We start from the raw sequence: 15,504 nt of genomic DNA, 5'->3' as shown, positions 1-15,504 counted from the left end.
CATATGAAATTGCCATTTCTGCGGGTCATCAGCCCTTCAACGTTGCCATTTTCATGTGGTTCAACCGAATAAATATGCTCCTGGTTTTAATTCCAAAATGAAGGCTGGCCTGTGTCTGTGGACACAGCAAAACTGCTTGTCGGAACAGAGTGGGGAAGCAGCGTGGGCCTGACAGACAGACAGTCTGGATTTGAGTTGCGGGCGTCACCATTTTAGTGGCTGTGGGTTCCTCAGCCTCTGGGGCCTCCGTTCCCCCACCCGCAGTCCCTCCTTCACAAGGTAGTTGTGAGGAAGACGTGAAAAAATGGGTGAGAGATGCTTCCCATAGGGCAAACCACCCTGTAGCTGGGAGAGCCTGTATGTGTATCCATATATATTTGTACATGTACACTGTGTTTAAATCCCCACCCAAGGATATGTTTATTATTGCTTTTTGGAGAGAGAGAAACATCAATGTGAGAGAGACACATCAATCACTTGCCTCCTGTACACGCCCCCACTGGGGGGCAAACCCACAACCTTTTGGTGTGCCAGACGATGCTCCAACCAACTGAGCCACCTGGCCAGGGATCTACACATGTAATTTTTATCTTGATAAATTCTGCCTGATATCCGTACTTAGGGAAATCAGAAAACGAGTCCTTTTTGCTTTAGGTACATAATAGAAAAATGTTTGACACTTGGGTTCTCAGGGCTGCCTTTCAATGAGAGATTCTGCCTCAAATCAAAGCATGCCTTATTTTTTGTGAAAACACTTTGCGTTTCAAAAAGCTTGCTGTTTACACCCAGGGATTAAACTTAGAAACTATTTCAGCGAAAGGTCTAGATGACACAGGAAACCAACAGTTAAGACTTGTTAAACACTGGATGGATAAAGATACCCACACTTCAATAACTTATTAATTGCATTTTGCCAGGGTCCCTAGACCAGATTTCCATTTTAAATATGCAAGCTATGTACTCACACTTTGTTCCATATGATAGATGTTTTCCTTAGATGTTTGAGGTCTGAATTTTCAGATTACACCATCTTGTGAAAGCACAAGGAAAGGTTACCAAGTGGCGCAAAAACCTTTGTGTCGTACGTAAGGTTAACTTTATTAAGTAAAAATCCATTTGTGGGGCCTGGATGGTGTAGCTCAGTGGATTGAGTGTGGGCCTATGAACCACACGATCGTGGTTCGATTCCCAGTCAGGCCACATGCCTGGGTTGCAGGCCAGTTCCCAGCAGGGGACTCACAAGAAGCAACCATACATTGATATTTCTCTCCTTCTCTTCCTCTCTAAAGACAAATAAATAAAATCTTTAAAAAAAGTCCTTTTGTGGGACTAATAATCACATGTATGTGTCATGCTTTTCCGTGTCCTCTGTCGGGTTTTCTTGAAGTCATTTAACAAACAAACTATTTGTAGACCCGGCCGGTGAGGCTCAGTGGTCGGAGCACTGTCCTGCAGACCAGAAGGTTGCGGATCCGATTCCCAGTCAGGGCACATGCCGGGGTCATGGGTTCCATCCCTGGTCAGGGCACGTATGAGAGGCAACCAATCGATGTTGCTCTCTCACATCAACGTTTCTCTCCCTTCCTTCCCCTCCCTCTAAAATCAATAACAGATTAAAAAGCAAAACACAGTTTCTACCCAGAATATGTAAAGCTGTGTTGGAAGGAAGCTCCCTGCCTGGGTTTCAGCCTCTGAGCTGCTAACTGGTAGATGCCCGAGGGACTGAGTACTGCCTGGTTTGGCCTGGGTGAGTTGCCATCGCACCCTGGCTCCGGGAGAGAGTGAAATTAAAAGGTCTGCAAAAGGTTTGCATTCCCCAGGGGCCTGTGAGCTTTCCGACATTTATAGCAGCAGCAGTGCTGGCTGTGTGTGAGATTTTTTTTTCCTTCTCTCCTGTTGTTTAACTGCACTCATTTTATTAGCGGGAATAATGGGTTGGGGAAATGAAGCAGCTGGTGGGAAGGGGTGACTTTCTAGCTTAACCACTCAGCTGCTGGGAGACTGGGCATTTGTCAACATTTGCTCCATTTTGGGGACAGCCGGCGCAGATAGCAAGGACAGACAGAACTTGACTCTGTCCCACAAGTGTGGGCAGACAGAGCCCTGGATTAGGAATCCTTTTAGTCTCGCTATTAACTCACTATGTATGACCTTGAACTAGTCCTCCTGGACCCTCAGTTTCTTCTTCCTTAAAGGGCAGGAGAGAGGGTGTCAATGGATCAGCTTGGCAAACTCCAGCGCCTTCAGGGGCCAGGCAGGTGTTGGACAGTGAAGCTGGCCTGGGGAGCACTGTGGCAAAGCCAGAGAGCCCTTCCAAGGAGCCCTTGGCTCCATCCAAGGTCACTGACGTTCAGAAGTTTTAAAGCTGTTGTGCAGGGCAAACTCGCCGTCTTTGCCTCAGATCGAGATGCTGGTATCAGGCATTTACATGGTGTTTGCCGTGTGCCAGGCGGTGGTGTTCTTGGCACTTCGTGTGTGTTAACCCATTCCCCTGTCACAACGACCCCATGAGGTAGGAACTGAGACACACACTATTGTTATTTCAAATTTACCAATGGGGGCACTGGAGCAAAAGGAGTTCTGAGGACCGCCAGTGGTCCTTCCAGACCAAGCATAGAGACCGTGCTTTCTAAGGCAGATCCCAGAGAGGAGCGAGATGGGTCATCGGATGGAGAGAGAGGCCAATGCATCCTAGACTTACTTTGCTTGATATGATCACTCAGAACTCAGTGAGAGATACACTCTTCAGGTAAGATTTCAGAGGGTTTTTGTGAGGAAAGGGGATACTAGAAGGGTTCGGTATCACTTTTTGCTTGTGGTGAATACACATAAGATATACCATCCTGACCATTTGTAAGTGTACATTCAATATCGCTGAGTACAGTCACACCAGTGTGCGGTCATCAGCACCGCCTTCCGTGTTCATTCAGTGACATTTGCAGTGTGTATCAGAGTATTCTTCCTTTTTAAGGCTGAATAATATTCTGTTGGTGTGGACATACCACCTTTCGTTTCTCCGTTTCTCCGTTTCTCTGTTGGTGGACACCTGGCAGTTGCGAGTAATACTGCTATGAACATGGTGTCGCTTCTCAGGGGGAACTAAGACCCCCTGGGTGGGTCTCACAGAGAGGCAGAGCCTGGCGGGACAATAGCAGGAAGGAGCCCCTTCACAGGGCTGCCCCAGGGGGTGGTGAGCTCCCTGACACGGGCACTGAGGACCATTTTGTTGGTGGCTTGGCAACGGTGTCCCCTTTAGGAGAAGAGGGTCCATCAGGTGACTCCCAAGGATCTACCCATCCTAACAGTTAAGCCTGAACAAGAGCTGGGGAGGGAGGGAGGAGGCTGCCCTCCATCAGTGGGCTGAGCTAGCTCGGAGTGGGTTGCCCGATCAGTGGAGAGCACCACCCTCCACCAGGAGGGGACAGCGCTGGCCCGTCACCTCCATGGTCAGCACAGAACATGTCAGTGAGGAAAGATTAGACTTCCCCATCTAAAGAGGGGGCATGTGTTGCCCACCTTGCCTTTTGTGAAGAAGGGCTTGCCGGTCAGTGAGGAATAATGGGAGAAAGGGCCGCGAGGGGCACGAAGCCCAATGCCGCAGGATTTCTCTCCGTTTTGGGCAGCTTCCCTACACCCTGCTTACTCCACTGAAGCTTCCACAGACGTTACTGTGTGTGCCAGTGTTCAGGGCCTCTGCAACCCATGTCCCCCAATGTCGAGGGAGTGCGAGACCGGCCCCCCAGCTGGGCCTGGGCCAGGCAGTGAAGGCAGAGTGGGTGGGGAGGGAACGAAGCCCCTGGCTGTACCGGGGCGCCTGCTTCCCTAGGTCTGATGGGTGTCTGTGTGTGTGCACGTCACACATGCGTATAAATGGAGTGGTGCTTTGAATGCACCGCAGGAGTGCCCCTCACAGGAACCCTGTGGCGAGGTCTTTTGTAAAGTGAAAACTCCTTTTGTAAAGTGAATAATCACGCTCTGTTCATCTTCTTTGGAGGTTCAGAGGGCTCAGAGAGTCTCAGGAGAAAGAGGGATTGGTTTGCGGGCCATCTGGTCCACCCCCTTTCCAAAGCCTGATTCTAAAGCATCCCCTCCAACTGATGCAAAGCCCCTCAGTGTCAATGATGGGAAACGCACTGTCCCTCAAGACGGATCATCCCATCTTTGGGCAGCTCTGCTTATGAGAGATAGAAACTTATTTTGAGCTAAAAAAAATCTTTCTCCTTTCTCTGAATTTATCAGACTGTAACCGCCCGCCTTCACTCCATCTGAAGATGATTAGAGACAGACATCTAGAAATCTCAGCTGCCTGCCTTCAGAACTCAGAGACTGAGACTGGTCTGCTCCCATCATTAGCCTTTGTTTTTCTTTTGTCTCCATAGAGATACCTCGTATTAAATGCCTGACTGCTTGCAACCATAACCCTAGCTTCGGGAGCCCACCTGCATCCCGAAATGAGACACAACTGGGTAGCTGAACTGAACTGCCCTCAAGACTGAGGCCCGGTTTATTGAGATACAGAACAATCTACCAACCCAGCTTCTGGAATGTGGAACTTCCAGGGCAGTTTCAGAGGAAGGAACTATGGGGGTTCAACATGAGTCACCCCAAGATGTGCCTCTGGGCCCTTGTTTGAGCTAAGGGCAACTTCAGCTGCTGGGCTTGAGAGAAATTTCTGCCCCTCCCTTAACTACCTAGAAGAACTTGAATTAAGGGCCCTGCCCTTAGTAAGAGACCATTAGAGATAACCTCTTTTGACCTACCTGTAAGGCAGAACAAACTTCCGTTTACTAAGCACGGGCTCATATTCTGCAGTGACCCTTTGAAGCCCCCAAGCCTCCCTTCCTCACCCCCAGCTCAGTATGGCTTCCTCACCCAGGCTTCCTTTCTGCCTCTGAATCTCCCTGCATGTGGGGTCTCTGGTTCTCGTGTATTCCAGGTTCCCATACATACATACGTATTAAATTTGATTATTTTCTCTTGCTAAAGTAAGATCTCTCTCTCTCTCTCTCTGAAGTTTTCATTCATTGAGTCTTTTGTTTGCAGGTTCCACTGAATGTGCCTCTTCCTCATGTCATTGACTCACTTGATTCTCGACAACAGTGAACTTGTCCCCTGAGTCTTCTCATCATTCATTCCTCATATGCAGGATTTTGAATTTTTGCATCATGCTGATGGTTCTGCTTTAACTTTCCTTGGGTTGCTGTCCTGCACCCCTTTGCAACCCTGGACCCGGAGATTAATGCAGCTCCAGGCGTCGTCTGTGCGTGCGGAGGAGACAGGGACCTAGATCCTCTCCCTCTGCAAATGCAGCTCAGGCGCTTTCGGCAGGGATAAACTTACAGTTGCCTAGCATCTCAAAGCTGTGCTCGTGTGGTCTGTGAGTAAGCCACAACCCCCTCACTTGGGACGAAATGGAGATGACTTTTTTAAATGCCAGGTTTTCTTAGGCCAGATACTTCTGCAGAGGCGTGGTCTGACCTGGCACTAACGGAACTCTCCTTTTCTCCTAGAACTGGTCAGGCATGAAGTGCCAATTCAAGCTGCTGCGGATGGCTGTGGCCTTGATCTGTAGTAAGTCCTGAGGGGGCAGGCTGGCGGGCAGGGGGCCTGGCACTGGGCCTGGGGGACATAAAGATGCCATAGCCCCCATCTTTCAGGGGCTTGTGGTCAAGAAAAAGGAAAGGGGGGCCGTGTCAGTAGTGTGCAACAAAGTGGAATGTGATGGGAGAAGTTGGGCCCACTCTGCTGCTTCTTAACCCTTTTTAAACTCTTTATTGCTGTTAAATTGCAAACAGGGAAGCGTACACAGCGTTAGTGCCCAGCTCAGTGACCAGCACCCAGATCAGGAAAAATAACTTCTTAACCTTGTGGGTCCTAGAGTCTGTCCTTTGGGATGTCCTGTGCCTCCCCTGGAAGAACGTACATGTGTGTGTGCCTGCTAAAACTTGTAGTTTTAGCAGTTTGCCAACCGTAACTAATCCACGAACCTTTACAAACAGGCTGTGGCGGGGGCCCTGGTCAGGAGAAGTCAGTTCTACCTGCAAAGGTCATGTTGAGTGTTCAAGGCCGGCAGGTGTTCATCATGTGGACACCAGGGAAGAGGCCATTTCAGGCCAAGGGGCAGCATGAACAAAGACACGAGTGGGTGAAGGGTCATGGGTGAAGGGTCATGGCCTGCAAGTTGGTTGCAAAGCCAACCTATGAGGTTTGGGACCATGTGTGTTTCTGATAAGAGACAATAGGAGTCCGATCCTGAATGGCTTTAAATGCAAAGAGAAAGATTGACTTGATCCTGAATATACTAGAAGGGCCCAGGAGGGCTTTAAACTCAAGTTACTGACAGATTTTAGTTTTATTTTATTTTTTAAAATTATATATTGATTATGCTTTTATAGTTGTCCTGATGTTTTCCCCGTGACTCCCCTCCAGCCAGCACCCCTCACTCCCTCAGGCAATCCCCCCACCATTGTTTAGTCCATGGGGCACGTGTATAAGTTCTTTGGCTACTCCATTTCCTATACTGAACTTAACATCCCCCTGGCTGTTCTGTAACTAACTCTTTGTACTTATTAATCCCCTCACTTCTTTACCTATTCCTCCACACGCCCTCCCATCTGGCAGCCATCAAAATGCTCTCTGTATCCATGATTCTGTCGCTATTCTTGTTTGCTTAGTTTGTTTTTTAGATTCAGTTGTTGATAGATTTGTATTTTTGCCATTTTATTGTTCATAGTTTTGGTCTTCTTTTTCTTAAATAAGTCCCTTTAACATTTCATATAATAGTGTTTTGGTGATGATGAGCTCCTTTAGTTTTTTCTTGTCTGAAAAGCTCTTTATATGCTTTCGATTCTAAATGATAGTTTTGCTGGGTAGTAGGTCCCTGCTTGGTTGTAGGTCCCTGCTTTTCATGCCTTTGAATATGTCTTGCCAACCCCTTCTAGCCTGCAAAGATTCTTTTGAGAAATTAGCTGACAGTCTATGGTAACTCCTTTTTAGGTAATTATCTGCTTTCCTCTTGCTGCCTTTAAAATTCTCTCTTTATCTTTAGCCTTTGGTATTTTAATTGTGATGTGTCTTGGAGTGGGCCTTTTTGCATCCATCTTGTTTGGGATTCTCTGCTTCCTGGACTTGCGTGTCTATTTCCTTCACCAAATTAAGAAAGTTTTCTTTCACTATTTTTTCAAGTAGATTTCCAATCTCTTGTTCTTTCTCTTTTCCTTCTGGCACCCCTATGATGCAAATGTTGGACCTATTGAAGTCCCAGAGGCTGCTTATACTGTCTTCATGTTTTGGCTTCTTTTTTCTTCTTGATGTTCTGATTGGATGTTTGTTGGTTTCCGTTGTTCCAATCATTGTTTTCATTCTCGGCTTCATACTCTCTAATGTTGTTTCCCCGTAAATTGTTCTTCATTTCAATGAGCGTATCCTTTGGTTCTGACTGGATCTTTTTTATGCTGCTGACATCCTCACTAGGTTCCTTGAGCATCCTTATAACCAGTGTTTTGAACTCTGCATCTGAGAGATTGCTTATCTCCATTTTGTTCACCTTTTTTTCTGGAGTTTTGATCTATCCTTTCATTTGAGCCATGTTTCTTTGTCTCCTCGTTTTGGCAGCCTCCTTGTGTTTATTTCTATGTATTAGGTAGAGCTGCTTTGACTCCATGTCTTGGCCTAGTGTAGTAGGTGTCCTGTTGGGTCCGGTGGCACAACCACCCCAATCACCCAAGCTGGGTATTTGAGGTACACCCTTCATGTGGGCTGAGTACACCCTCCTCTTGTAGTTGAGACTTGGTTGCTATTGGTGGATCGGTGGGAGGGATTTACCCAGTCTAGTCAGCTGTGAGGACTGGCTGTGACCAGTTACCACCAACCTCCACGCTCCATGGAGGATCAGCTGTGCCGGGGCAGGGTGGTAGTGCTCTGACCTGGTCTGTAGCTGTCCACTGGGTGCGCTGGCCCTGGGGTTTCCTGAGTGGTTCAGGCCAAGGTCAGCCCCCACCTGTGTTTCACCTAGGGCTGCTCTACCTGAGCTATATGGCAATGTGAGATGGCTGCTACTTGTGCTGGGCTTGGAGAGCACCAGGCAAAGCCAAGCTGTGAATCTAGTCTGGCTGCTGCTAGTGCCAGGCCCGGAGCTCGCTGAGGCCAGCTGTTGCTTGTTTGAGAGGATTTAGGAAGCTGAAGCTGTGCGGCAGGAGCCAAGACCAGCCATTAGTAAGGAAAAGCAGCTTGGGCGGGCCTGTGAGCTTGTTGGGACAGAGTCTGGGGATCTCCAAGGCAGGTCCAACAGTGTTAGCGAGGTTGATGGAGTTTCAGATATGGCAACAGCTTACCAGCTCCACGGCTTTTTGCGGAGAGAGTCCAGAAGAGGGACAATGGCCTCTGCTCACCTTGATGCCAGTCACCTCAGTCTCTCCCAGCATGACACTGGTGCCTCCCAAGCTGCCACTCGAGCCGAAGCTCGGAGGGAGGGAGTCTGAGTAGGTAAGTCTGTCCGTGGGTTCTTTTAGAGGAACTGCTTGGGGCTCCAGAAGTTTCTTTCACTGACTCAGTCCCTGTTGGTTTTTGCAGCCAGAGGTTGTGTGGAATTATCTTCCTGGCACTGGAATCCTGGGCTGGGGGGCCCTGGTACGGGGCTAGGACTCCTCACTTCTGAGATATCCCTCCCGAATTTTATCTGCTACACGTGGGTGTGGGGCCAGCCAGTTCTGTGTCTGTGCCCCTTACCAGTCTAGAAGGATGTGTTTTTTTAAATTCTATAGTTGTCAGACTTCCATTCCAGTTGATTTTTGATGGTTCCAAGTGATGGATATTTCATATTTTAGTTGTAATTTTGATGTGGTTGTGCAAAGAGTGAGCCATGTCTGCCTCCGCTGCCATCTTCCAGATTTGGGTTTTAGGAGACAAGGCAGGCTCAGTGTGGAGAAAGAGTTGAGTGTGCGGGGCTCAGACCAGAGGGCAAGAGGCTCACCTGAGATAGAAAAAGGTAATAGGCTGCACAGAAGTGAGGGAGGTAGGAAGGGAGAAAAGGGAACACACGGTCTGTCCTTCAGTGCTGAGGACACAGCTATTTGGCTTCATTTTCAGGTAGGTACTCAGGGCTCAGAGAGAGACATTCCTTGCCATGGGACCCCCAGCTAGATGTGACAGAGCTGAATTTGGAGCCAACCTGTGCCATTTCTAATGCCCCACACTGTAGCCGGGCTGGGCAGGAGCACCTTGACTGACAGGAGGAACAGCCACCTACTCTTTGGGGAAGAGGACGACAGCCAGAAAGCTGGGGCGGGGGGAGGCTGTGTGGGCTCCATTGCATTCACCACGGCGGTTCATTCACACCCTCACTCGCTGGTCTTTGCTTCTGCTGGAGGACTTCTACTTCCAAAGGAACTTCAGCCTTAAAGCTCATAGGCTCTTCGAGCGAGGGCAGTGATGGGACAGACGGGAAAAGCAAGGGGTGAGTGGGGGAGGGGAGGGGTGAGCATAGATTCCCCATCAGCTCAGACTCTTGAGTGTGTCTGTGAGGAAGGGAAGAGAAGCATTAGTCATGCTGTTTAAAAAAACTAACCAACTCTAGGCCCTGGCCGCACTGCTCGGTTGGTTAGAGCGTCGTCCTGATATGCCGAGGTTGTGGGTTTGGTCCCCAGTAAAGGCACCTACAAGAATCCATCAGTGAATGCATAAATAAGTGGAACAACAAATCGATGTCTCTCTCTTTCTCTTTCACTCTCTTTCTCTCCCCCTTCTCCCCCCTTTTCTCTCTCTTTAAAATCAATAAACTTAAAAAAAAACCTCTAAGCATCATAAAAACTAAGGTGCTGTTTTGGAAGTCCCTCACATCCCCCTTGTGGAACCCAGGGCCTGGGGAGGAGTGGGGGGCAGGACACAGCGTCTGTCCTTGGCTGCTCCTTTTCCGCCATCTATCGGCCATCCTTGGAGTTGCAGGGCCCCTGCCAGAAAGGCAGGCAATCCCCTGGAGGTGCTGGCACCCCTGTAGTGGTTAGAGTGGAGAGAGTTGCACTGGTTAAATAAATGGTAACTGAGCAAGGACAAAAGTCCCCTTACAGGGCGTTGTTTCAGTCTGTCAGATTTGCCTTGGTTTCCTCATCTGTAAAATGGGGGTAAGAGTACCTGCCCTTGGTGTCCTCAGATAAGTAGGTAACGAAATGGCAGTTTCCTGGCACTTGTCTTTCAAGACAGTTCATCCCCATTGGATTGGCCAGTATAAGAAGTTTCTGCAGGAAGGCCGGACTGGAGAGTGAGGGGGGCATTTTAGAGTCTGTAAAGAGAGAGTCCAGTGCTTCGTCGGGACCGATTACTTCCATTCCTCCTCTGTCCCTCTCCCCCTCCATCCCCTCCGTCCAACCATAGAAGCACTGGCTCTGAGGGTTCCCTAAGGGTTTTGAGATAATACGTGAAAACACTTCATACACCGTAAAGTGCTAGCACATCGAGTTGTTCTTCATTTTGCAGCAGCGGATCCTGGCGCACAGAAGCTGGGACTTTATAAAGGTGGGGAGACAGCCTTCGGGACACGTGACAGCGAGGACGCGAGAGCCTTCGGGCTTCTGTGCGGTCCATCCCCTCTGCCTGAAGCGCTCTTCCTAGGGTCTTCTCTTGACACTCACATCTCAGCTCAAATGTCACCTCTTTAGGGAAACCTTGCCTGATTTCCCAAAGTGGAGAATCCCCTGCCTGACACCCAGCATTGACTTTAAGTCACCAGTTTTTGTTTCCCAGGGAATTTCTCATACTGCGGTGACCTCATGTATGTATTTGTGTGCTGGTTGATTGCCAGATGCTTCAGTATAAGCTCTGGGAGAACAGAGGTGTGTCTGTCTTCACTCCTACATCTGCAGCGCACAGAACCAGCAGGGCTTGTTCTGTAGTGAATGGGTTAATGGGAGGGTGGGTGTCTGGTGGATGGCTGGATGGCTGGATGGCGTGTAAGGCCTCTCCCTCAGCCCCTTCCCCGTGGCCCCTCCTGTGACTTCTCTATCTTTCCTCCTCTTGCAGTGAGCATGGAGTTCGGGCGGGCCGTGTGGCTCCGGTTCCACCCGTCGGCCTATCCGCCGTGCCCGCACCCGAGCTTCGTGGCACACTTGGGTGGCGTGGCCGTGGGCATCACCCTGGGCGTGGTGGTCCTGAGGAACTATGAGCAGAGGCTGCAGGACCAGTCACTGTGGTGGATTTTCGTGGCCATGTACAGCATATTTGTGCTGTTTGCTGTCTTCTGGAATATCTTTGCCTACAGCCTGCTGGACTTAAAGCTGCCGCCGCCCCCCTGAAGGGCTGGAGGACCAAGGGCCAGGAGGAAAGGGCGGAGCAGCATCAGAAAGGAGCATCTGTATTCTTTCTTCTCATCACCAGCTCAGTGAGGCCGGGGAGGAGAGGCGAGAGGCGCTGGGCCACGGTCATCTTTGTGTTCCAACTTGGACAGACAGTGGAGGCTTTTTTCTGAAGGCCACCTGCTGGAGGAGTTGGACATGGCTACTGTTGTTTTTCTATACTCTTCTGAAGACAGCAGGCCAGCAAAGGCCTGGGGGGGGGGGGTGGCCGTTCTCTCTAGCTGGGCTTGTCCCATGTGTTCAGGGGCCCCCTCCCTTGTCACAGATTGGGTGGCAGCCCCATCCTCCACCCCGAGAGACCGTAAGAGTGTAAGGAAGGCCTAAGGGGATGGTAGCCAGGCAGGCCCTGTCCAGCCCGAGGTGATGGCAGGCCAGGAGATGTTCCCTCTGCAGTTGTTGGCTCAGGAGCTCTGGAGTGGAAGAGGCCCTATTGGCTTTGTCCCAGGGGAGCCCAGAGTGCTGTCTCTAGTGCCTGTCAGTGGGCACTGGGGCATGGCCTCTAGTGCCTGGGTGGGCAGAAGAAGGAGATTCTGTAAGTCCAGGTACTACCCTTACCCTGGAATACCCAGGGTACCCAGCAAATGAACCCCAGCAAGAGGGAGTTCATCCTAAGCTCCACCTTGGAGAAGGCCCTGCTCCTGACTTCTCCCTCCCTCTCCCCCAGGATGCCGACGTCTCACTCCTGCGCCCCCATGTCCCATGCCCAGCACTGTTGGTAGAGTCCTTTCCTCCCCTCCCGTTGTGCCCGTCCTTTGGCTGTAAGACAGCGTTCTGATGTGTGTGCACGTGGTTTGGTGGGTGAAGAAGCAGGGGTGATGGGGAGGACAATGTGGGGGGAGCTGGAGACAGCAGAGGAAGGCTCGAGGAGCAGGGGGCGCATGTGGAGGGGTCTGAGAGGAAGGAAGGGGCTTGGAGGCATATGTGGCTCCTTGCTTTTAGCAGCACTACCCCCTTCCCACGGCCCCGTCCCTTCTAGGCCTCTCCCTGAGACTCACGGACTGTGGGGGCGGGTGGCCTGGTGCGCTTCCAGGGCCCCCAGGATGCTGAGGTTTTCCTTGCCTTTGCCAGCTTCCGCTGTGGTTCCCTCTGGAGTGGCCTTCTTTTTCTGTTTCTCTTAGAAGGGAAGGTGCTTTGGAGGTGCCAGAGAGGCTGGGACAGGAATACTGAGGCCGGGTGTCCTTTTGAGTTCAGAGGTCAGGAGGTCGCAGCAAAAGGAGTTCTGATTTAGGTGGAAAACTGCTTCTAGAGAAGAGCCCTTGGGTGCGTGGGTGAGAGTCAGAGCTGAGGGCAGCCCGGAGACTCAGAGTCTGCGAGCTGGGAGGGAACTGGGGATGATGGAGTCCATCCCCAACCCCGCTTCACAAGGGGCTGACCTGCTAGCAGGAGCTGGTGCAGGCCCGAGGGCAGGGTGGACAGGGTGGGCAGGGTGGCCTTGGACAAAATGTGATGCCCATTGTACTGCTCTTGGGACTCCCAAGGACTGACAGCCCAGAGGGAGGAAGAACCCAAGGCTGAGTCCCTGCAGGAACAGGGCACAGGAGTGTCAGAACGGTCTTCTGCCAGCCGCTTGCCCTTCGGAGCCATACGTGTATCGAGGTTCGAAGTCAGCTGGGCCAGGCCAGGCATTTGGTGGTCTTGGGCCACCGTGGCTTCCTGTCCCCGGGGATCACATAAATGGTCAAGGTCTTCCCACGCTGGACACCCACAGGCAGCCGAGCCCTTCCCCATCTTCGCCCACCACTAAATAGACTGTCCTGGTCCCCGCACATGGCTCACAAGGTCATGCCGCCTTTGTGCCGATTCTGTGCCGAGCACTGCCCACCTGGGGGGCGAGGGCCCAGGTGCGTGGCTGAGCTGCGCTGCCCTGAGGCATCTTGTCTGGGCCCTGCCAGCCACTCTCTGCCCTCCTGAGAGGAAGGCATAGCTGGAAGAGTCAGCTTCTTGGGAAAGGAGACGCCGAGCTGGAACTGGGGGCTGAGAAGACTGGCATGAGGGTAGAGAAGGGGGCCTGGGAGGGGGTCCACAGGTACTGCTAAACCTGAGAGGTGCTGTCCCTTCCTGGCGGGGCAGGGGCAAGTACCGCCCCTGGGAAGCAGGGCTTCCCCTCTAGATCCTCTCCCCGTACCGGGGCACCAGGGCTTCTGGGTTGCAGATGGAGGGAGCAGAGAGCCACTCTCCCCTGCCTTTGTCTGCTGTGGCCTGGAGAGGGGCCTTCCCCTTCTCTCAGGGCTGAAGTGACTATGAGCTAGACGATTCTAGAAAGCCCTCAGAAACTTGCAGTTCTCTTAGGGCTTAGGTAGGGGGTGTGAAGTGCCTGAGCTAGAAATCCCGTCTGCCATCCTGTTGTCTGTCCTCTGAGCAGCCGAGAGCCTCATCTACGGGGTGGGCCCAACCCAGCTGAGCGGCAGCTGCTCCAACAGCTGAGGGCCCAGAGGCACCTCAGAAGTCCTTTGGTCTGCTTAACTGCCATCTCCGCCGCCACTGCCAGCCATCACTTCTAAGCAGGGCCACCCAGCAGTGGTAACAGTCGCCGCACGCCACCCGGGTCTAACCCAGAGCCAGAGCCGGTGGTCTGGTAAGAAAGGTTTACTTTTGGGTCTCGGGCTTTCTCCTTAGCCAGTCCCTTCGCTCCCTGGCTCCCAGCACCCTGCCAGCAACATATCCCTGTCACCTCTCCTCTCTGGTCCCCTGTTGGCCACCTGGCCCGTGTGCCAAAAAGGCTGAGGGTAGCATCTCTTCAGGCTGTGGCGTGAGGATGGATGTCCACCTGCACAACACAGAATTTGAAATCTGGGGCTTCCCCAAACAGCAGCCACAGACTCACTCCCTGGAAGAGGAATCACAGAAACTGGGGAAAGGAAAACAAACCTTCAAAGGAGAAATTTCGCTTTAATGACACCATTAATCATTCTTTTTTTTAATTAGGAAAAGCTCCCTAATGAGGTGCATTTGCCGGCTAATAGGACTCTCAATTTCCAGGAGAACTACTCTTGCCCAGAGGATTAGGAGAATCATCGCTCACTGAGCCCAGATCTTTCCCCAGTGTCCAATTTCATTTGCAAATAATGCAGGTTCCCCAGGCACAGCGGAAGCCCTTTCCCGGATTCGTGTTGCTCCCAGGGCTGGCTGGAAAGCCCCGGTACTCCTCTGCCTTAAAAACCAGTGCCCCACACTGAACTCCGACCCCCTGCCCACCAAGGACTTGAGTAAGTGGAAAACAAAACAACGGCAACAACGAAACACGAGCTACAGTGTTTGTTTCTAAATATTTTTGTATTGTGTACATTCTGTATATTTTTGTTGTAACATTATTTGAGCACAGATTCCATTAAAGATTTTTTTTTAAGCTATCCGTGATTCAGAAAGCGACCTGAAGGGCTTGTGTTTCATCTCGGTCTGGGTCGGGGTTGGGGAGGGGTGGGCCGCAGTGGCGGTGGCTCTGTGGTTTGTATCACACGGATTGGGTGTTGTTTCTTGATGCTGGTGTTTCTGGCTTGGTGGTTCCTAACCTTTCCCAAATGAATGAACTCTTTTGAGTGGTTGATGAAAGCTGTGATTTCTCTTCCCATAAAAATACAGATAGGTAGTTTTATGTACACCTGGGGTGGATGGGGGGCTGGCTGTGAATAAGGAAACTGACCCAAAGCTTCAGGTCAGGAACCTCTATGCCAGCTGTCTGTGGGTGCCCCGCCCCCCTTCCACTCTTATATTATATCCTGATGAGAGATTAATATTTTGACTACTTTTATTAGAGGAATCTTCTCTGACATTTCTTAGGCACTTCCTTTCTCTAGTAGCCTAGCCTTTGGGTCTTGCTGGGGACTGCCAACACCCTGCTCTTGAGGAAGGGACAGGAATGTTCTTAGAGTAAAAGGGTATGGGCAGTTCACAAAAGGGGAAAATGAAAGGAGCATTAACGTTAAAGTCTGGTGCTTGGTAAGTTTAACAATCAAATGGGCTTTGAACGGATTGTGTTACCAGGCAGACCTGAGTCAGGGGGATTCCCCTCCTCTGTTCACAAGAGAAGAATTCAGGCGAAAGAGAATGATGGAATGAGATAGCAAGTTTATTTCTGAAATACACTTGAGTGTGAAACTACAGGCAGCCATCCATCTAGTCTGAATCCCCCACGTATAGAGGAAATAAAGTTGTTAGTAAG

At 50.9% G+C, this 15,504-nt stretch overlaps 1 protein-coding gene across 2 annotated transcripts in view; it reads left to right on the top strand.

Moving 5' to 3' along the window:
* Positions 1–14,692, top strand: part of RHBDL3 (rhomboid like 3) — a 50,594-nt gene extending 35,902 nt beyond the window's left edge. For both annotated transcript variants that reach the window (XM_037070076.1, XM_037070075.1), the window contains 2 exons: positions 5,511–5,571; positions 11,014–14,692. In XM_037070076.1, coding sequence (XP_036925971.1) covers positions 5,511–5,571; positions 11,014–11,285 — 333 coding nt within the window. In that variant the 3' untranslated portion in view covers positions 11,286–14,692. The remainder of the gene's footprint in view (positions 1–5,510; positions 5,572–11,013) is intronic.
* The last annotated feature ends 812 nt before the right edge of the window (positions 14,693–15,504 follow it).

This window comes from Sturnira hondurensis, unplaced genomic scaffold (assembly GCF_014824575.4).
Source record: "Sturnira hondurensis isolate 20B ecotype Veracruz unplaced genomic scaffold, ASM1482457v3 Scaffold0018728, whole genome shotgun sequence".
NCBI classification, from domain to species: domain Eukaryota; kingdom Metazoa; phylum Chordata; class Mammalia; order Chiroptera; family Phyllostomidae; genus Sturnira; species Sturnira hondurensis.
This window is presented reverse-complemented; position numbering and strand designations above follow the sequence as displayed.